The sequence below is a fragment of the Piliocolobus tephrosceles genome, chromosome 4 (assembly GCF_002776525.5).
Source record: "Piliocolobus tephrosceles isolate RC106 chromosome 4, ASM277652v3, whole genome shotgun sequence".
Taxonomy (NCBI): domain Eukaryota; kingdom Metazoa; phylum Chordata; class Mammalia; order Primates; family Cercopithecidae; genus Piliocolobus; species Piliocolobus tephrosceles.
This window is the reverse complement of record NC_045437.1, coordinates 118267517-118289986: the sequence shown is the minus strand read 5'-3', so window position 1 is coordinate 118289986 and position 22470 is coordinate 118267517. Positions and strand designations below refer to the sequence as shown.

Below are 22470 nucleotides of genomic sequence, written 5' to 3'. Positions count from 1 at the left end.
CATGAAAAATTTTCATATGTTTCTCATCAAGAAGAACAAACAAGAGTATGTACATGGCACCAGCATATGCGCATCCCTGGAAATACTCAAAGCTTATGGTTATCCTTAAAAGAGTCACATTCCTACGCCAAAGAGAGAAGTTCCTAATAATCCTCAGGGCTACAATCATGGAAAATTGTCCTTAAAAACATGCGGGACTCACTTCTAAGTTTGGGTTTGCTTATTATGCCAAAAATAGGCTTGACAAGAAAGTATAATGACTGAAAGGAGCATCCTCTGGGTCTCTACAGCTCACAAAATCTAAACTGAGACTCTATCTCTAGCGCTGCTAGGAGGAAACCAGTGAAGTGGAAGCTCCAATAGATTGGCAGGAGGATGAGGCTGGTGAGGTGGAGGTGGGAGGGTGGAGAGAAGAGGTCTTCATGGAGAACTAGGTTACACGGAAACTTTTTAGATGATCAAGAGTTCTTTTCTGAAATTAAGATATATTTATATATATATATATATAAACACACAAAGTAAAACCTGCCTCCACCTGAAAGATGTACAAGAAAAAAAGAGGAATGCTATTCCTTGCTACATTAAAAAAAAAGAATAATTCATAGCAAAGGAAAAAAAACTCTCCCATTTGGTTTCCTGCTATCAGAAACAAAGCTGATTAAGTTCCCTCTGTCTTTGAGGAACACCAAACCTACCATGTGGTAATGTTATGTTTGCACCATCAATGATTGCTTGTGCAAGTTCATGATCATTGCTCTCAAAAGCATGTGCAGCAGCCTTCAAGGCATCCCATATCTCTTTCCGGCCTTCAAAAGCTGGTGCAGTATCCCAAAATTCATCCCTCTTGCTGCGTAGTTGTCCATCTGTCATAGGATAATCGCTTTTCCATTTTGGTTTCTCTTTTTTCAAAGGCTGGTTACGACCTAGAGCAACTGAGAAGAAAAATAAAAGACTGAGATCAAAACCAAATTTTATAAAATATGTATCAAAAGTTATCTGGTCATTCCTCTTTTGGATTATTTCATCAAAATTGCAGCCAGAAATTTGCCTTCTAATTTGTGCATTCTGAAATTCCTCTAACACATTTTGGAACTACAAAAGTGAACAGAGACATTAGATTGCTCTACGCAAAACAAATTGGTAGCTCTTTTCCACTCAGTACACCCTCTCCACAGGATCACTAAAAGAATTACAGGCTGAGTGCAGTAGATCACACCTGTAATCCCAGCACTTTGGGATGCTGAGGTGGAAAGATTGCTCGAATCCAGGAGTTCGAGACTAGCCTGGGCAACATGGTGAGATCCCATCTCTACAAAATACACAAAAATTAGTCTGGCATGTTGGCATGTGCCTGTGGTCCCAGCTACTTGGGAGGCTGAGGTGGGGGGATAACTTGAGCCTGGGAGGTTGTGTTTGCAGTGAGCCATGATCACACCACTGCATTTCAGCCTGGGCAAGAGTGAGACCTCATCTCCAATAAAACAAAACAAAACAAAACAAAAAACCCCCAAAGAATTATAGTTGTAACGAATGTACCACTGTGGTGGAGGATGTTGATAATCAGGGAAAGGAGGCTATGTATGTGTAGGCACTGGGGGTACATGGGAAATCTCTGTACCTTCCTCTCAATTCTGTTATGAATCTAAAACTGCTCTAAAAAAATTTTTTTTAAATACAATGAAAGCTTTGTTTTGTTCATTTTAAAAGAACTGCCTAGAAGATAAGTGTTTCATCAGACTGTAAGAGCAGGATATGAGTGTCAAGAGACACCATAAAAGAGAGGCAAGATACACTGGGGAAGCCAAACAACAATAGTAGCTTGGACACATGAAACCAGGAAGTAGGAACTGAGAAAATCCAAAGCAGCAAAAGACTGCTTTTCAGTTTCCAGAGAAAGAAGAGCCAAACCACCAGAATCATCAACAAACTGATTAGAGGAATGCTTCCTCCAGCATTCTACTCTCTGGACTTTAGTCAAGGAACTGTAAGTACCTTTCTCTGGAACTCAAACAGGAACTAATTTACAAAGGGTAGAATCAGTACTTTAGTTTTTTTGAGGAACTGGGAATAAAAGAGATAATCTTTGATGCTAGGCCAAGGGATTAGGTCCGAACCACAAGGAGCAGAAGAACTACAATACCATACCCTATTTTCAACTCAAGAGAAGAAGAAAACAGAGGGCAGTGGCAGCATCTCCCCTTAGAGAATGTTACGTAGTAGTAGTGCTGAAACAAGTCTGATGCAGCATCCTTGTACCCAGACACCTATCTGGCGTATTATCTGTGATCTATTTCCATGGGTCATACTGACCTACAGAGCCATTCTTATTTATGGCTCTGTAAGATTATACAGTGCCATTGATAGGAAATAGTTTGATAGATGGGATAGAAGACACAAAGAAAATTGAAGCTGGATGAAAAGATAAGAGTGTTGGAAAAGAGTAGGTGGGAAATAAATGACAGAGCGGGTGGGAAGGAGAGGGTGTGTGTCAAAATTCAATGTTCTATATTTAATTGCAGAAAGAATACCAATTTTAAAGAAATTACTCTCAAATTGGTTCTAAAGCATCCACGAAATTGACTACTCCCTCATTGGCCCAGGGCCAGATGAAATTTGGGCTACGCAAAACAGAAAATAAAATGACTACAGACCCTGGGCTATCTCTACTCTCCAGGCTATACTCTCAGATGATAAGATCAATAGAGACTGCCATGTCAGGTCTCTTCTGTCCTCTCCCCTCAGGGTGGCACACCAAAGGACTAGCTGTTTTCCACTTAAAACACTCAGCATTAACTCAAATACTTTTTGCCCTCTAACTTGTCCTAGTGAAATGCAAAACAGGTGAGTTCTCCAAACGTAAGGAAGCAGAACAGGAAACCCATCCATTAAGTAGCAGAGCTGGAAACAGAATCCAAGTCTCTTTATTTAATCAACAAATATATACTGAGTGTCTACTGGGAGTAACACTACAGATGTGCCTATTTAATTCAAATGTGAGAAACACAGTCTATACTAATGATTTTTCCCTACTTCTTCCAAATAATACAGATAATGCAGCTAGAGCATAATCTCTAGAAGACGTTCAGAATCTGGTCTGATAACCACAACCCACTGATTGCACCAACACGATGGAATGCAAGGTAGACTTTATTTTCTGCTACATTATCATTTAGATGAGTTAGAGACAGTTTAGGGACAACACTCAGCTTATTGACCAGGAAGTGGAAGATGGCACAGTAAGTAGGTAGACTCAGTAAGATATTTATCTGAATAAAGTTTTTGTCTACCTGAGTACTTCTACAGAATTATCTATAGACTTTATTTTCTGCTACATTATCATTTAGATGAGATAGAGACAGTTTACAGACAACACTCAGCTTACTGACCAGGAAGTGGAAGATGGCACAGTAAGTAGGTAGGCTCAGTAAGATATTTATCTGAAAAAAGTTTTTGTCTACCTGAGTATTTCTACAGAATTATCTGGCCTAATATGTATTAAATGCACAAGACATAACTCAGTATAATCTTTCCTGTCACTCTGAGAGAATTACAGAGCACAGACAAGAAACAACAAAACCTCTACAGAAGAATCTCAGGACCTAAAACTAAAGTAAATGAAAGGAAGAGGCCTTTGAAAAGAGGAAGCCAACAGAAAAACAATCAAAGTACCTTGGAAAAATTGTAAAACACCTTCCTTACAAATGTGAGGTAGGTTCATTTCACCTCTCTCCATTTGTACTAAGCATAGAACAAAGTCCCAAAAAAAGAATAGATGATGCATTTATGTTGCTTAAGGAAAATCATTCCAAATGCATTTTCTTTATCTTTAACTTTTAAATTTTATTTATTTGAGACAGAGTCTTGCCTTGTCACCCAGGATGGAGTGCACTGGTACGACCCGACTTACTGCAACCTCCGCCTCTTGGGTTCAAGTGATTCTCCTGCCTCAGCCTCCCGAGTAGCTGGGACTACAGACCCATGCGACCATGCCCAGCAAATTTTTGTATTTTTAGTAGAGACGGGGTTTCACCATGTTGGCCAGGATGGTTTCAATCTCTTGACTTCATGATCTGCCCACCTCAGCCTCCCAAAGTGCTGGAATTACAGGCATGAGCCACCACCATTTGACAAGCCCCAAATGCATTTTCAAATCTACATGCTATCAAAAGTTTCATAGTAATAATCCTGCAAAAGACAAAATAAATGTTTATGACATGAAGGAAGATTACTTTTGTTTGCCTAATTCTGCCTGTATCATAAACATAAGTAATACAGAATATCTGTCTATAGAATATCCACTACTAAAATGATTAAATCTTTGTAACATAATTACTTTAGTCAAACCACAGAGCAGTGCAGAATTTTCACTACAAAATCTGAGGTTTCAAGCTTCATGTTAAACTAAATGATTAACCCTTGTTAAATAAGTAACTGAGAAAAAAACTAGCATTTGGCAAAAGCATTTGAACTATCCTCTCGTGAAAACATGAAAATATTAGGGTTAAGAGGACTTAAGTTTATTCATAAACCACTCATAAAAACTGCAAATAAATATTTGCTAAATAAGTAAAAATGAACTTGGTGGTACTGTATGAAATAACACCTGTAAGTCCTTTGGCAAAAATATACAGGCTTTCTTCTTTTCATAATTTCCAAATCCCTTCCTTAAATATTAAATAAATGTCCTATGATTGCCATGCACTTCCTTGTGCCTTATCAGAGCACACTTTATAGGCATTTGTTCACCAAATCTTATCCTCTGAGTTCAAGTGGTGCCACAAACCTGTATTTCTGAAAATGCAGTACTTGGACATAGATTATCAGCCTGGCAGCTAAGTACCTCATGTTTGTACCAAGCCAACATTTTTGTAAGATGTGGAATATATATATACTCAACTGGATTTCATTTTATGCTCTGAAACTTTCCGTTTTATCTGCTTCACACATCCTCTGACTGCTGATACCAAAAGAGAGATGCTTGGTATCATTCATAACATATAGGACTAGGTGCCATGCTCTAACAGTGAAGAATTTAAAGACAGGAAACATCTTTTATTCCCCAAATTTCTGCTTCTCTATCCTTAAATTGCAGGTAACCAACCATCTTTAGTTCTCTATGAATTAACATGTGAGAAATAAAAAATTAATAAAGCCATCTGTTAAACAACTACACAATCTATTTTAGAAAATATCCTTTCCCCCTTCAATCCACATTTACCATTTCTTTCAAAACGTGTCCAAAAGTCATCTTTTTCTCAGAAGCCTCTTAATCATATTCACCCACTCTTTATCTTTCCTTGTAATCTTTAAACACTTCTTCCCACTCTGTAACAAATAAATAGATCTAACACACAGAAAACCCAAGTAAGGCTTGTTTCTCAGATCTAAGTAACACAAAACTTTAAATATTTTTACTACATAATTTAAAGCATTCTACCAAAAACTCATTTTAACATTGGTAAAAAAACAATCAATTTTGACGTTAAGTATGATTATAATTGTTTTCCTATTTTGGGTTCCTCTTTGAAAAACCTTGATTTAATGATGGAACTCTTCAAATGAAGAAAGAAGAGGCCATAATGCATGGATAAGGTAAAAATATCAAGATGACTCAAGCAACAGCTTTTAACAGGTTGAAAACTGGAAGCATCAGTTTCCATAAGACAATAGCAGGAGGGAAAAAATGGAATATTAGAACTCTTCCATAATAGACGGTGCTAAACTGAAAGGACACTTGCAAATATTTTCACTTAAATTTAGAATGCACTATATATACACATACATACATACATGCATAATACATATATTCCCTTTATCTAAAGCAACTAACTGCCAAAATAAAAATAGGGATATGGGAATTAAAATGCCTAAAATGCCAACATCAATATGATATCCAAATCTTCTCTACTGTTTGAGAATTTAAAGGGAGAAGAGACCTTGGATTGTACAATCCAACCTTACTGACAGATAGGAAACTAAGATGCAACAAGGGTGGCTAAAAATAATGAGCCCGTACTAGAACGCACATGCCCAAATTCAAAGTCCAGATCTCACTGGGCGTGGTGGCTCACATCCCAGCACTTTGGGGGGCTGAGGCAGGAGGATCACTTGAAGCCAGGAGTTTGAGACCAGCCCGGCTAACATGGTGAAACCCCTTTGTTTTTCTTTTCTTTTTTTTTTTTTTTTTTGAGACGGAGTCTCGCTCTGTCGCCCAGGCTGGAGTGCAATGGCTGGATCTCAGCTCACTGCAAGCTCCGCCTCCCGGGTGTACGCCATTCTCCTGTCTCAGCCTCCGGAGTAGCTGGGACTACAGGCGCCCGCCACCTCGCCCGGCTAGTTTTTTTTTGTATTTTTTAGTAGAGACGGGGTTTCACTGTGTTAGCCAGGATGGTCTCGATCTCCTGACCTCGTGATCCGCCCGTCTCGGCCTCCCAAAGTGCTGGGATTACAGGCTTGAGCCACCGCGCCCGGCTGTTTTTCTTTTTTTGAGATGGAGTTTCACTCTTGTCGCTGGAGTGCAACAGCATGATCTCGCTTCACTGCAACCTCTGCCTCCCGGGTTCATGTGATTCTCCTGCCTCAGGCTCCCGAGTAGCTGGGATTACAGGCGCCTGCCACCACGCCTGGCTGATTTTTGTATTTTTAGTAGAGACAAGGTTTCACCATGTTGGTCAGGCTGGTCTCGAACTCCTGACCTCAGGTGATCCACCAGCCTTGGCCTCCCAAAGCGCTGGGATTACAGGCATGAGCCACCGTGCCCGGCCTGGTGAAACCTCATCTCTACCAAAAATACAAAAATTAGCCAGGCATAATGTGATAGGCACCTGGAATCCCAGCTACTCGGCAGGCTGAGGCAGGAGAATCACTTGAACCTGGGAGGCAGAGGTTGCAGTGAGCTGAGATCACACCATTGTACTCCAGCCTTGGCGACAAGAGCAAGACTCCGTCCCAAAACAAAACAAAACAAAACACAGTAACAACAAAGTCCAGATCTCTCTTTCCATTATAGCACTACTCCATGTCTTACTGGGCTGTTTGTTTTTACACAGCAAACCAAGAACAAAGGTTCACTCTAAATAAAGCATATGCTGAATTGTTTTTCTACAGAAATGATCCATCCATGGGCTTCACTATGGCCAGCGGAATCGTTATAACTGGACAAAGGAAAAGCTAATAAAGGAGAAGTAGCAGCTCCCTAGCCCTATCTAATCTACCACTTAATCCATGTTGTAGAGAGAGCATGATCACTAAAGAGGAATCCTACAGTAAAGAAGGGGTGATGTGGTTTTACAGTCTATCACTTTCAACTTACAAGTACTTAGCATCTATAACAAATTAGAGACTAAGGATCACATGTGGGAATATCTGCCTAGACAAGTTAGATACCATCTTCAGTGCTATAATTTTATTAAAAATGAAATAAAAATGAACTTCTGCCATGCTTATATCCTAAAGCTTACCAACTGAAGCATAATAATTTTAAAGATATTTATATAATTTCAATGTTTTTGAGGTAGCTTTATTGGGGGAAAAAAAAATCAACATAACTTCATAATGACTTCCTGGCCCTGATCCTCAAGAGTGTAAGTCCCCTTGATCTGAGCATACAATGCTCTGAGCATACAAACAGGCAACATTTTGTAAAGCCTACTGCAACATTGTATGTTCTAAGACTTTTCCCCCTACTTTTTTTTTAACTATAGTTCTCAGATTTTACAAGACTTTCTTTTTTTTTCTTTTTTTTGAGACAGAGTCTTGCTCTGTCCCATAGGCTGGAGTGCAGTGGCGCTATCTCAGCTCACTGCAAGCTCCACCTCCCAGGTTCACGACATTCTCCTGCTTCAGCCTCCCGAGTAGCTGGGACTACAGGCGCCCACCACCACGGCCGGCTAATTTTTTGTACTTTTAGTAGAGACGGGGTTTCACCATGTTAGCCAGGATGGTCTCGATCTCCTGACCTCGTGATCCGCCCACCTCAGCCTCCCAAATAGCTGGGATTACAGGCGTGAGCCACCACACCCAGCTAAGACTTTTCTTAATGGGTGAGTCTTACTAAAAGTATTATGAAAGCACACAATTAAGTTCTCACCACCCCACAAAACAACTTTGAGAAAGATAGTATATGAAATTGGGACTAAGAACATGGTCGCTTAGGCAGTTGGGTGTGGTAGCTCACACTTGTAATCCCAGCACTTTGGAAGGCCAAGGTAGACAGATCACTGGAGCCAAGGAGTTCAAGATCAGCCTGGGCAGCATACTGAGACCCTCACTCTATCATAAATACATATATATATTTATATATTTAGATTTATATATATAAATCTATATATCTAGAAATATATGTAATTCTATATATATATAAATCTAAATAAGATTTAGATTTATATATATATGAAAGAATATGATCACCTAACATGAGGAGACCACTGCAACTTTTAAGTAGTATATAAACTCTAAGATGGTTCACTTTACTAGTTGGGGGCAATGGTTTTATCATGAGTTACATTTTTTTTTGATTGTAGAGACCTTTTTTTCCTTTCAATTCAAGAGAAAAAAGAAACACACATAAATCAAGGATGTTGGCTGGGTACGGTGGCTCACACTTGTAATCTCAGCACTTTGGGAGGCCGACGTGGGTGGATCACCAGAGGTCAGGAGTTCGAGACCAGCCTGGCCAACATGGCAAAACCCTGTCTCTACTAAAAATACAAAATTAGCCAGGCGTGGTGGTATGCATCTGTAATCCCAGCTACTCAGGAGGCTGAGGCAGGAGAATTGCTTGAACCCTAGAGGTGGAGGTTGCAGTGAGCTGAGATCACGCCATTGCACTCCAGCTTGGGTGACAAGAACAAAACTCTGCTCAAAAAAAAAAAAAAAACCCACTATCTCCACTTTTAACACTATTTGGAAACAGTGTTAGATGCAAAATGAGACAGAATAAAACAACTAGAAGTTTAAGGACCAGAAATAAATAAAACTAGCTCTGGTTGCAGATAATATATTAGTTGCAGATAACACATCAAATCTGCAATTATATATAATTGCAGATGGTATAATATAGTTTGATATCTGGTAGGGCCAGGTATTATAAAACCTCTATAATTGAAAGTATAAGGCTTTTCTGACGCTTGTTCTCACTATGGTAGATAAAAAAGTCTTTTTGAGAAGAAGTATAAGGCTGGCTGGGTGTGCTGGCTCATACCTCTAATCCCAGCATTTTGGGAGGCCAAGATGCAAAGATCACCTGAGCCCAGGAGTTTGAAACCAGCCAACCTGGCTACCATGGCAAAACCTCGTCTCTACGAAAAATACAAAAATTAGCCAGGTGTAGTTGTGTATACCTGTAGTCCCAGCTACTTGGAGACTGAGGTGGGAGGATCACTTGAGCCTGTGAGGTCAAGGCTGCAGTGAGCTGTGATCGTGCTACTGTACTCTAGCCTGGGCAACAGAGGAAGACCCTCATGAATGGCTTGGTGCCCCTCCCATGATATCTGGTTGTTTAAAAGAATACAGCACTTCCTCCCCTTTTTTTCCTCTTGCTATGTGATACAATGGTTCCCCCTTTGCCTTCCGCCATGATTGTAAGCTCCCTGAGGCCCTCAACAGGAACAGAGGCCAGTGCCATGCTTCCTGTACAGCCTGTAGAACCATGAGCCAAATAAAACTCTTTTCTTTATAAATTATCCAGTCTCAGGTATTCCTTTATGGCAAGGCAAACAGTCAGATTAACACACTATAATATTGTTGTCATACCTAAGAAAAATTTTTTAAAAATTTATATCATCTATCACAAAGTCTTATTTAGATTTATCCAACTGTCCCAAAATGTTTTTCATACCAAGTTCCAATCAAGGCTTATGTGTCGTCATTTGATGTAGGCCAGTGTTTCTCAGCTGGGGACGGTTTTGCCCTCCAGGGGATATGGCAATGTGTGACGACATTTTAACTTGTTCCTTTACCCTCTGTATTAATCTACAAATAGGAAGTTAGGTTTAGAAGCTTTATTAGAGCCAAGTAAAACATTTTGAGTAAGAATTCCTCAAATATGTCTCATACTCTTTATGCTGCCACACACGAGAAGGCGAAGTTTGGCTACTTGGTTAAGGCAACTGAACGTCAAGCCTATGATATAATTTGTCCTTGGCAATTACCAGTACATGGGGTGATCTGTGACATCATGAATATCCTGTTACCCATGATGCTTTAGTGTATCTACTGATGATCCTTACCTGAAACAGCTATAGGGTTGTAAAAGGGTGATTCTTCTAAGTATGTCATTCTTTTCATCCTTTAATACTGGCATTCTTTGGTAAGAAAAAGGTCTTCCGTCATTCCCTTTTTAGTAGTAAGGAGTCATGAACTTTTATTTAGTTGACACAGTAAAATAAATTTCAGTCACTATGTATGCTCCAAAATTGACCCACATTGTCTCCTTCAAATTGCTTTTTTGTAGAGACAGGGTCTCGCTATGTTACCGAATCTGGTCTCAAACTCCTGTCCCGGGCTCAAGTGAGCCTCCCCCATCGGCCTCCCAAAGTGCTGGGATTACAGGTGTGAGCCACCATGCCAGGCCTCTTTTTTTTTTGAATACTTTGCCAATAAAACTATTTTTTGGGGAAAAATCATCAAACCCTGTAAAGAATAAGACATAAAATACAATAAGGTACTCCAGTTCTGACCCTGATATCACTTACCAATAGTTTATACAATTGAAGTTCCACAGCACGGCTACAGACTGCATGTGTGTCCTCACAAAACTTGGGTGCTGAAAATCTAATACCCAATGTGATAGTATTTGGAGGTGGGGCACTGAATTAAGACTAGAGAGGAGACATGATTTTTCCTTGCCACGTGAAGACACAGCAAGAAGATAATTGTATGTAAACCAGGCAGATGGAGGCCCCCACCAGATACCAAATCAGCTGGCACCCTGACTCAAACTTTCCAGCCTCTAGAATTGTTAGAAACAATTTTTTAATTAATTAATTAATTATTTATTTATTTATTTAATTTTTTTTTTTTTGGAGAGGGAGTTTTGCTCTTGTCACCAAGGCTGGAGTACAATGGTGTGATCTCAGCTCACTGCAACCTCTGCCTCCAGGGTTCAAGTGATTCTCCTGCCTCAGCCTCCTGAGTAGCTGGGATTACAGACACCCGCCAACATGCCTGGCTAATTTTTGTATTTTTAGTAGAGACGGGGTTTCACCATGTTGGCCAGGCTGGTCTGGAACTCCAGACCTCAGGTGATCTACCCGCCTTCGCCTCCCAAAGAATTTGCATTGTTTAAGTCACCCAGATAATGGAATTCTGTTAGGCAGCCTAAACTAAAGCAGATATTGGTACCAAGAAGTAGCGTGCTGATGTAACAAATACCTAAAAATGTGGAAGTGTCTGCTTAACGCATGGAGACTGGAAGAGTTTTAAGGTACAGGCTAGAAAAAGCCAGTAACACCATAAAGGGACTTCTTAAAGGCAATTCTGGTGAGGGCTCTGAAGGAAAACATGAAAGCTGGAGAGAAAGCCTCAATCTTCTTACAGAATATATGCATAATCATGTGTGTATTCCCTATGAAGAATACACGAACAGAATACTGATAAAAATATGAACGGTAAAGGCCATTCTGATGAGGTCTCAGATGGAAATAAGGAATATGTTATTGGAGACTGGAGGAAAGGTCATCTTTGTTATAAAGTGGCAAAGAACTTGGCTGAACAATTCAGCCAAGTTGTTCATGTTTGTGTCTTTCAATTGTTCATGTCTTAGTGTTTTGTGGAGGGTAAAACAAAACTATTCAGCTGAGTTCATTTCTATGCCAAGTGTTGAAGAAGTAGCTTGGCTCCTCCTGATTGCATATAGTAAAATGCAATAAGAGAAATAAAGGCAGAAATGCTAAGGAAAAAGGAACCGGAACATGGATTTGGGAAATTCTCAGCCTGTCCATATAATAAAAAAAAAAAAAAAAAAAAAAGAAAAGAAAGAAAGAAAAGAGAAAGCATTTGGAAGAGTACACCCAGGGTGTGGCAGACCAACCGTTTCATAAAGTGATTAAGTGTGGGTGTGAATCATGGATTTAATGAGCCACCCCAGACGGAACATTGGGAATGTGACGTGGAACGGACGCAGATGGGTCAAAAAGAAGACAGGTTGACAAACTTCTTTTTTTACAGGATAGGACCACAGAGTTATACGGCTGAGAATGTGCACTATTTTTCAAAACATGGGAAGAATGACTCTGAAGGCAAATCAGAGATCAACAGTGCTGCCTCCTTGGTTTCAAAAAGGGAGACCATCATCTTGGGTTTCAGCATGAAGGAAACATTGATCTAGTTGCAACATTCTACTTAGGCCCATGCCTAATCTTCCTACATATTCTTGGGCTCCCTGAACATGCATTCTACAGTCAGACTTCAACGACTGAATAGATATATGGAAAAAATATCCTCATCTATGGGGTAGCGCTTATTTGGAACAAAAACCTGTTAACTCAGCAACAGTTATTTTAAAAGAATGCTAAATTTTATTTGATAAATCAATTTATAGCAAGACTGTTTCCCCTTTCCTCCCCCCCCCCTTTTTTTTTAAACAAGAGTTTCACTCTTGTTGCCCAGGATGGAGTGCAGTGGCGTAATCTTGTCTCACTGCAACCTTTGCCTCCCGGGTTCAAGCAATTCTCCTGCCTCAGCCTCCTGAGCAGCTGGGATTACAGGCATGTGCCACCACATCCAGCTAATTTTTTGTATTTTTAGTAGAGATGGGGTTTCTGCATGTTGGTCAGGCTGGTCTTGAATTCCCAACCTCAGGTGATCTGCCCACCTTAGCCTCCCAAAGTACAGGGATTACAGGTGTGAGCCACTGTGGCCGGCCCCTCCCAGTTTTTGGTGTTAAAATGTCCTGGACACTTGGTGCAGGTCAAGATGTTATAAGCCCACTAGAGCCTATCTCCGTCACTGATTAAGCCCAAAAACTTGGGAAGTGAGAGAAGAAAATCTGTTTTTTTGTTTTTTTGAGACGAAGTCTTGCTCTATTGCCCCAGGATGGAATATAATAGCGCAATCTTGGCTCACTGCAACCTCCACCTCCCAGGTTCAAACAATTCTCCTGCCTCAGCCTCCTAAGTAGCTGGGATTACAGGCACCTGCCACCACGCCCGGCTAATTTTTGTATTTTTAGTAGAGATGGGGTTTCACCATGTTGGCCAGGCTGGTCTACGAACTCCTGACCTCAGGTGATCCGCCTGCCTCGGCCTCCCAAAGTGCTGGGATTACAGGTATGAGCCACCAGGCCCAGCCTGTTTTGTAGTCTTTTAAAAGTTCCTAGCAATAGTGGTGGTAGGGAGGACACATAAAACTCAGTAAGAAAATCTATTCTAGACAAACCAAGAGAAAGGGTACTGTGGAATATAAGGAAAGTATTTTTTTCTCCCTTTGCATTTTACCACTTTATTACTGCCACTTTACCCCAAAGGCAGTTCCGGTTACATGGAACTACCTGGCAGTGCTGGCAGTAACAACTCTTGAGAGGAGCTTGTCTTTCTAGCCATAAGGCAGATAAAAGATCTCCTTGGTAATGGAGATCATGGGGGAAACTGCAGAGCAGACAGCTAAAGAAGAGAATACCCTAAAATTCTGTGTTTGAACTGACCCAAGTTCTACGTTCACCTCTAACCTGTGCATGCATGGAACAGTACCAAAACAATACAGCCATGGCTCTCTGAGAAATAAATTCTATTTGGGAGGCCAAGATGGGCGGACTGCTTGAGCTCAGGAGTTTGAGACCAGCCTCGGCAACATGGTGAACCCTCGTCTCTACTAAAAATACAAAAACTGGCTGGGCCTGGTGGTGCATGCCTGTAATCCCAGCTACTTGGGTAGCTGAGGCAGGAGAATCGTTTGAACCCTGGAGGCGGAGGCTGCAGCGAGCAGAGATCACACCACTGCACTCTAGCCTGGGTGACACAGTAAAAGACAATGACTCAAAAAAAAAAAAAAAAGAAAAAGAAATGAATTCTGATATAAACCACCACTCTAGCCCCACAGTAACCTAAATGGTGCATGTGCTATGCACAAAGCAAAGTCTTTGAAAAGTGAACTGACATCAGAACCACTAGCAACAAAAGCAGAGGCAGAACATGCTGGCTGAACCTAGCAGGGTTGATTGCCTGCTAAAACAAAACAAAATCAAAGTTCTCCAGATTTTTATAAGGAAACAGATTCTCACATAATATTCAAAATGTCCAGGATGTAATCCAAAATTTCTCAACACACAAAGAGCCAGAAATATGTGACCAATTTTCAAAGGAAAAGACAATCAGCAAATGGAAAATCTGAGATGATCCAGATGTTGAAATTATCAGACAAAGACTTCAAAGCAGTTATTATAACCATGTTCCATGGTGGGGTGGGAGAGGAAAGGGAACTCTCTTGAAACAAATGAACGTTTTTACCAGAGAAACTGAAATGCTAATCAAGAGCTAAATATAAATTTTATAAATGAAAAATAGAAAATCTATTTTTTATTTCTCAATAAATAAAATAAAAAATAGAAACATTTAAACAATCCAAAATTAAGGCAGAAAACAGAAAGCAAAGGAACAAAAACTGGAGGGAACAGAAAACACATAATACAATGTCAGACCTAAATCCAATCATATCAGTCACTATATGGTCTAAACAAACCAATTTTAAAAAGAAACACATTGTGAGATTCCCTTTTTATTTTATTTTTTTGAGATGGAGTTCACTCCGTTGCCCAGGCTGCAGTGCAGTGGTGTGATCTTGGCTCACTGCAGCCTCCACCTCCCAGGTTCAAGCAGTTCTCCTGCCTCAGCCTCCCAAAAGCTGGGACTAAAGGCGCATGCTACCATGCCTGGCTAATTTTTGTATTTTTAGTAGAGACAGGGTTTCCCCATGTTGGCCAGGCTGGTCTCGAACTCCTGTCCTTAAGTGATCTGCCCGCCCTCCTGGGCCTCCTAAAGTGCTGGGATTACAGGTGTGAGCCACCATGCCCAGCCGAGATTGCTTTTTTTTGAGACAGTCTTGCTCTGTCGCCCAGGCTGGAGTGCAATGGCTCGATCTTGGCTCACTGCAACATCTGCCTTCCAGGTTCAAGCCATTTTCCTGTCTCAGCCTTCCGAGTAGCTGGGATTGTGCCACCATACCCTACTAATTTTTGTATTTTTAGTAGAGATGGGGTTTCACCATGTTGGTCAGGCTGGTCTCAAACTCCTGACCCCATGATCCGCTTGCCTCGGCCTCCCAAAGTGCTGGGATTACAAGCATAAGCCACTGCATCCAGCCCGAGATTGCATTTTTAAAGATTCAACTACATGTTATCTACAAGAAATCCCTGTAAGTATGTTAACATAGAGAAGGTAGAAGTAAAAGGATGATAACTAGCATTACAGGATGATATAGCATCATGCAAATACTAATCTAAAGAAAGCTGAAGTGGCTATACTGCACCAAAGTAATCTTCAGAACCTAGGAACAGCTCCAGAAATAAATGATAACAGTAAAAGTCAATTCACCAAGAAGACATGGCAATATTAAGCATGCACCTAATAACAGACATCAAGCAAAAACTGAGAGAATTACAGAAGAAATATGACGGGTGCACTGGCTCACACCTGTAATCCCAGCTCTCTGGGAGGCAGAGGTGGGAAGATCTCTTGAGCTCAAGAGGTCAAAGTAAAACTATGATCACACCACTGCACTCCAACCTGAGCAACACTTTCTCAAATAAAAAACCACCACCACCACCAAAAACAAGAGGACTACAGTGGCTATATTTATAAACAATAAAACGGACTTTAAGACAAGCATTTTTACTAAAGATAAAAAGAGATGTTTTATAATTAAAGAGTCAATTCATCAGAAAGACATAACAATTATACACAACAAAACCCCAGAATATTTGAAGCAAGCACAGGATTGAAGGGAGATACAGTTCTACAAACAATACTTGGAAACCTCAATATCCTACTTTCAATAATGTATGAAACATCTAGACAGAATAGCAATAAGGAAACAGGAGATCTGAACACTATAAACCAACTAGACTTAACTGACATAAAGAACATTCTACCCAAAAGGAGCAGAATACACATTCTTCTTAAAAAACATATAGAAATTCTCTAGGATAGACTATATGTTAGACCACAAAACAAGTCTCAATAAACTTTAAAAGACTGAAATCATACAAAGTTATCTTCTATGATTACATGGAATAAAGGTAGAAATCCATAACAGAAGTGCCTGGCCTATAAGCAGTAACTTCATAATTAAAATGTATATTCTTTAGCTGGAATTACAGGTATGTACCACCAAGCCCAGCTAGTTTTCCTACTTTTTGGAGAGATGGGGTTTCGCCATGTTGCCCAGGCTGGTTTTGACCGCAAGCGATCTGCCCATCTTGGCTTCCCAAAGTGCTGAGATTATAGGCATTGAGCCACCAGCCCGGGCCAAAATGTATGCTTCATTGCACAATCAAGCAAAGAAAAAAAAAAAAATGTTGGCCGGGCACAGTGGCTCATGCCTGTAATCCCAGCACTTTGGGAGGCCGAGGTGGGTGGATCACCTGAAGTCAGGAGTTCAAAACCAGCCTGGCCAACATGGTGAAACCCCCGTCTCTACTAAAATATAAAAATTAGCTAGGTGTGGGGGCATGTGCCTGTAATCCTAGCTACTCAGGAGGCTGAGGCAGGAGAATCACTTGAACTCGGGAGGCAGAGGTTGCAGTGAGTTGAGATCACGCCACTGCACTCCAGCCTGGGCAACAACAGTGAAACTCCGTCTTAAAAAAGAAAGAAAGAAAGAAAAAAAAAGTTACTATTCTTTGAGAACTCAAAACATTTTAGACATGTTAGAACTACATAATATACAAAAACGCCAATTAAATACATAAAATATATATATATATCAATATAGAAACGCACTATCTACAATGCAAATAACTAGCCTCACCTCAAAGCGGGAGTTCTGAGACATTCAAAATCTTAGAGCATAGTTTGTCATTTGCATGACAGTATAACTATAAAGTAATGAGACTGTATAACAAATGCTACATCTAAAACTAATTATGTGTAATCACTATATATTTATACAGATATATCCTGAGTAGGTAAAGGTTGATGAGGCATCCTAAGTCCCAGGAATAAACAGAAGTATATTAACATTTCACACAAATAAAAAACAAATTTACCAAGAGGGAGAAACTAAAATGGAATACAAATAGAAATAAATGAACTTAACTGTATTTCAAGTGAATACTGTAACTACACTGAAAGGGCGTGGACCTAACTCAAATTTTCAAGTTATTTTACTCCCAGTCCAAGGAAAAAAGAACTATAAACAAGGATTGAACTTTATACAGTTTTGTTTTCCACAATGATACGAATTAGCAGTTCCAAAACTGTGTGTATTCTTGGGTTGAACATCTAAGTAAATATGCTGTGGAAATCGGGAGCCAGGTTTTTACTAGGGAAGAGAGTTATAAAAACGACAAAAGAATGTTAGAAAGAAGAGTGTAGTGTTAAGCTGTAATTAGATATATTAGTATGAAATCCCCTGTGTTTTCTCTTTTTTTTTTTTGACACAGAGTCTTGCTCTGTTGTCCAAGCTGCAGTGCAGTGGCACGATCTTGGCTCACTACAACTTCCACCTCCTGGGTTCAAGTGATTCTCCTGCCTCAGCCTCCCAAGTAGCTGGGATTACAGACATGCACCACCACACCCAGCTAATTTTAATATTTTTAGTAGAGACAAGGTTTCACCATGTTGGCCAGGCTGGTCTTGAACTCTCACCTCAGGTGATCTGCCCACCTCGGCCTCCCAAAGTGCTGGGATTACAGGCGTGAGGCATGACGTCCAGTCATAATTTTTGTATTTTTAGTAGAGACAGGGTTTCACCATGTTGGCCAGGCTGGTCTCAAACTCCAAGTGATTCAACCCCAAGTAATCTCGGCTTCCCAAAGTGCTGGGATTAAAGGCATAAGCCACCACGCCGAAATCCACTGTTTTTAATATATAAACATATGTAGATATGTGTTATACGTGTGTGTGTGCGCGTGTCCTAGCTCTTACAACTGAGAGACCTAGAGGCAATGACACTTCAGTAGTACCGAGCACATCACTTAAGAGTCTAGATCATGGATTTAAAATATTCTTCTCCATTAAAAGAAACCAAAGATCCCTGGCTGAGTTCAGGTCATGGAAAAGTAAAATACTAGATGAATTTGGGATATTTGTTATGGCAGAAAGCAAGTAAGTGTTCAAATAATGAAGGCATGTCAAAATATTACAGGGGTCAGCTTGGAGGGGGTCCCTCTAACTAACATAGCACAATTTGAGCCTCAAAATACATAACAAGGCCAGGCACAGTGGCTCTCACCTGTAATCCCAGCACTTTGGGAGGCCGATGTGGGTGGATCACCTCAGAAGTTTGACACCAGCCTGGCCAATGTGGTGAAACCTCGTCTCTACCAAAAATACAAACATTAGCTGGGCATGGTGATGGGCACCTGTAATGCCAGCTACTTGGGAGGCTGAGGCAGAAGAATCGCTTGAACCTGGTAGGCGGAGGTAGCAGTGAGCTGAGATCGCGCCACTGCACTCCAGCCTGGGTAATAAGAGTGAAACTCCATCTCAAAAAAAGAAAAAAAAAATTACATCAACTCAAATTTTCCCATAAAATGTTTATCATTTGCATTAGGAAAAACAGTTAACTTTACAGTGAAGAAACTTGGCAGTCACCCTATGTGATCAAAGTTAACATCCACAACAATGGGAAAACAGACATTTTGTGACTCCTGATTTGCTGCACTAAGGACACAATTTACTTCTGTAATATTCCTGTGTAATACTAAGGACACAATTTACTTCTGTAATATTCCTGTGTAATAATGAGGAATCTAAACATTCAAATTTATAGATGTGTATAAAATAATTGGCCTGTCCTCAAAATGCCAACATCATGAGAAGACAAAAAAGTCTCAGGAACTGTTCCAGAGCAAAGCAAACTAAGGGGACATAACTAAACAATGCATGATCCTGGATAACTCTGACTATTAATGGAGACAATAGGGAATTGTGAATAAGGCCTATATAGGTAGATATTAGCATTATGTCAATACCCACCTTCCTGATTTTGATAATTATATTGTGCTTATGAAAGATAACATCCTTCCAGCCTGGGCAACATGGTAAAACTCTGTCTCTACAAAAAATAAAAAATTAGCCAGGCACGGTGGCATGCACCTGTAGTACCAGCTACTCAAGAGGCTGAGGTGGGAGGATCACCTGAGCTCAGGGAGGTCGAGGCTGCAGTGAGCTGTGATCGTACCACTGCATTCCAGCCTGGACGACAGAGTGAGACTCTGTCTCAAAAAAAAAAAAAGAAAAGAAAAGAAAGAGAGAGAGAGAAAGAAGAAAGAAAAAAGGAAGGAAGGAAGGAAGGAAGGAAGGAAGGAAGGAAGGAAGGAAGGAAGGGAGGGAGGGAGGGAGGGAGGGAGGGAGGGAGGGAGGGAGGGAGGGAGAAAGTAATTAATTTAAAAAAATGGGCGGGAGGGGGGGGGGGGGGGAGGGATAAAGTCCTTATTTTTAGAAAATAGCCACTAAAGTATTTAGAGGTAAGGGTTCCTGCCAGAAATATAATCAAACAGTTCCACAGAGAAAAATCTACAGTGTCCAGTGTCCAATCATATTCAATCCAAACACTGCCCCAAGACATTATCAAACTGTCAAAAAAAAAAAAAAAAAAAAAAAAATCAGAGACAAAGAGAAGATCCTGAAAGCAGCAAGAGAAAAGAAGCAAACAACATATAAGGGACTTCCAATATGGCTAGCAGCAGATATCTCAGCAGAAACCTTCACGCCCAGAGACAGTGGGATGATAGGTTCAAAGTGCTGAATGAAAAAAAAATGGCAACCAAGAATACCATATCAAGCAAAGCTGTTCTTCAGAATGAAGGAAAGATAAAAGGGTTTCCCATACAAAAGCTGAGTGAGTTCTTCATTACCAGACCTGTCTTACAAGAAATGCTAAAGGTAATTCTTTAAGCTGAAAGAAAGGATGTTAATGAGAAACACAAAACATCTCAAAGTATAAAACTGACTGGTGAAAGTAAATAGAGTAAAATTCAGAATACAGATGGTCTCTGAAGTATAGGGTATATTTGACTTTGGAAATAAAGAGGTCAATTACCTGGGGTAAAGGTGGGATGGAGAGGAATATGAGGGAGATGACAATAATATGTTTCATAGGACTGTTACAAAGACTTAATGAGGTAATATTTCTCAAACAATGAGAACGGTGCCAGTCACAAAGAAAACAACACACAGATGTACACTGAATCAGAAGAAGTAACTATTTCTCAAAGATCACAGAACTAAACAGTGTAACAGGGATTCAAACCAACACTGACTCCAAAGTTCACGTTCTTAACCAGTAGGACTATTCTGCCTCCTGGCTTTAGGAGTTACTTGAAAAAATGTTTAACACGAATCTGGATTTTCACCTACCCTCCCAGAGTGAAACCGCATTATCAACCCATCTGAGAGGTCTTAAGACTCCATAAGATTTCAAAGATGTGAACCCATGCTTAGGATGGCACAGCAAGTTGGTCCTTTTTTTCCCCCCCCCTGCGTCCTGGTGCCTGAGGTTAGAAATGGCAGACAGGAAGCCACCAGCACCAAAGACATGATGTCCAGGGAACTGGAGCGCTTTCCCTCTGCCTCCAGACATGATAGGGAACGTACATACCTGGTCCCTGCCAAGAAAGGGAGGGTGGCAATGACCTTTAGTTGTTTGTTGACCAAACAACAAAATAATTCCTAGGCAGCATACATCAATTATCAGAAGCATACTGTTGCCTGTCCTGAGACCACAGTCAAGGGAAGGGCTAATTGTTTCCTAAGAAATACACTAGGAGTACAAAGGACTCTTTCTTCAAGGTGGTCTCCCTCTTCAACCTGAAGTTTCCTCTGCTTGAAAAATTCTAATGTTAAAAGTCTGGCAAAAATGTGTATAAACATACTTTACTTGAAGTTGCACTCATTTGTCAAGTCCTTCTCCTTCAATGGGTTTTTGCAGTCAAAGCCCTCTTGCTTTAAAGAATGGACAAGAATCAAAAAGTAGGTTCAACAGGACCATAAGACATATTGGTATGTTAGCTTGTGCAAGATTTTGCTATGAAATCAATAAAGCAGAACTGAGACTAAAATGTTAAATTCTATCCAGTTATAAAGAAAAATATTTTGACGCAAACAGAGAAAAACTACTAGAAACTATTCTCTTGGGGTTAGATTCATGGGTAAAGACAGAAATATGTTAGATGTCACTTAATCTTTTTCTGTTTTGTTTTTCAAGATAAGGTCTCATTCTATCACCCAGGCTGGAGTGCAGTGGCACCACCAGAGCTCACTGCAGCCTCAAACTCCTGGGCTCAAGTGACCCTCCTACCTCAGGATCCCAAAGTGCTGGGATTACAGGTGTGAGCCACTGTGCCTGGCCATTTACTATTTTTAAATTTTATCTATGACTACCATCACTACAAAATTCTAAGCTTTATTTTTAGCTTACTTAAGTGCAATGTTCAGAAAGAGTAAGAAAGAAATACTATATTCTTGGAAACTATGCTCATAAAAGCTTTGAGAAACTTGCCCATTACTAGCTGGGTATTCCTTTTGCTCTAATACTGTATTTCCTCAAATTAAGTCCTGAGATATAAATCTCTCAATTGACAAAATTGATATTGTCAATATCAACCCTATGAATTTCATTTTTTTTTTTTTTTTTGAGACAGAGTCTCGTTCTGTCACCCAGGCTGGAGTGCAGTGGTGCAATCTCAGCTCACTGGAAGCTCTGCCTCCCGAATTCACACCATTCTCCTACCTCAGCCTCCTGAGTAGCTGGAACTACAGATGTCCGCCACCACGCCCATCTAATTTTTTGTATTTTTAGTAGAGACGGGGTTTCACTGTGTTAGCCAGGATTCTGGTCTCGATCTCCTGACCTCATGATCCACCCACCTTGGCCTCCCAAAGTGCTGGGATTACAAGTGTGAGCCACCGTGCCCAGCCTTCTTCTTTTTCTTTTTTTTGAGATGGAGTCTCACTCTGTTGCCAGGCTGGAGTGCGGTGGTGCTATCCTCGCTCACTGCAACCTCCACCTCCCGAATTCAAGCAATTCTCCTGCCTCAGCCTCCCAAGTAGCTGGGACTACAGGTACGCACCACCACGCCCAGCTAATTTTTATATTTTTAGTAGAGATGAGGTTTCACCTTTTTGGCCACGATCTCTTGACCTCATGATCCGCCTGTCTCAGCCTCCCAAAGTGCTGGGATTACAGGCGTGAGACACTGTACATAGCCCCAACCCTATGAATTCTTAACTTTTTAAATTATTATTTCTAATAAATTTACTCTGACATTCTTTTGAGGAATACATGGAGAACTGACAATTGGTTATGTTAGTT

At 40.5% G+C, this 22470-nt stretch overlaps 1 protein-coding gene and 1 non-coding gene across 3 annotated transcripts in view; both read right to left on the bottom strand.

Moving 5' to 3' along the window:
- Positions 1-22470, bottom strand: part of UBTD2 (ubiquitin domain containing 2) — a 73991-nt gene that overhangs the window by 23602 nt on the left and 27919 nt on the right. Inside the window, exons 1-2 of one of the 2 annotated variants that reach the window (XM_023218942.1) lie at positions 5219-5434; positions 696-932 (exon numbers count right to left, since the gene is read on the bottom strand). In XM_023218942.1, coding sequence (XP_023074710.1) covers positions 696-870 — 175 coding nt within the window. In that variant the 5' untranslated portion in view covers positions 871-932; positions 5219-5434. Of the gene's footprint in view, positions 1-695; positions 933-5218; positions 5435-22470 lie in introns of those variants that run through there. The other variant, XM_023218940.2, reaches the window with a different exon arrangement.
- On the bottom strand, positions 20637-20781 carry LOC111547241. The gene has a single exon (XR_002733063.1). It is a non-coding gene; the product is annotated as a small nucleolar RNA SNORA57 (small nucleolar RNA).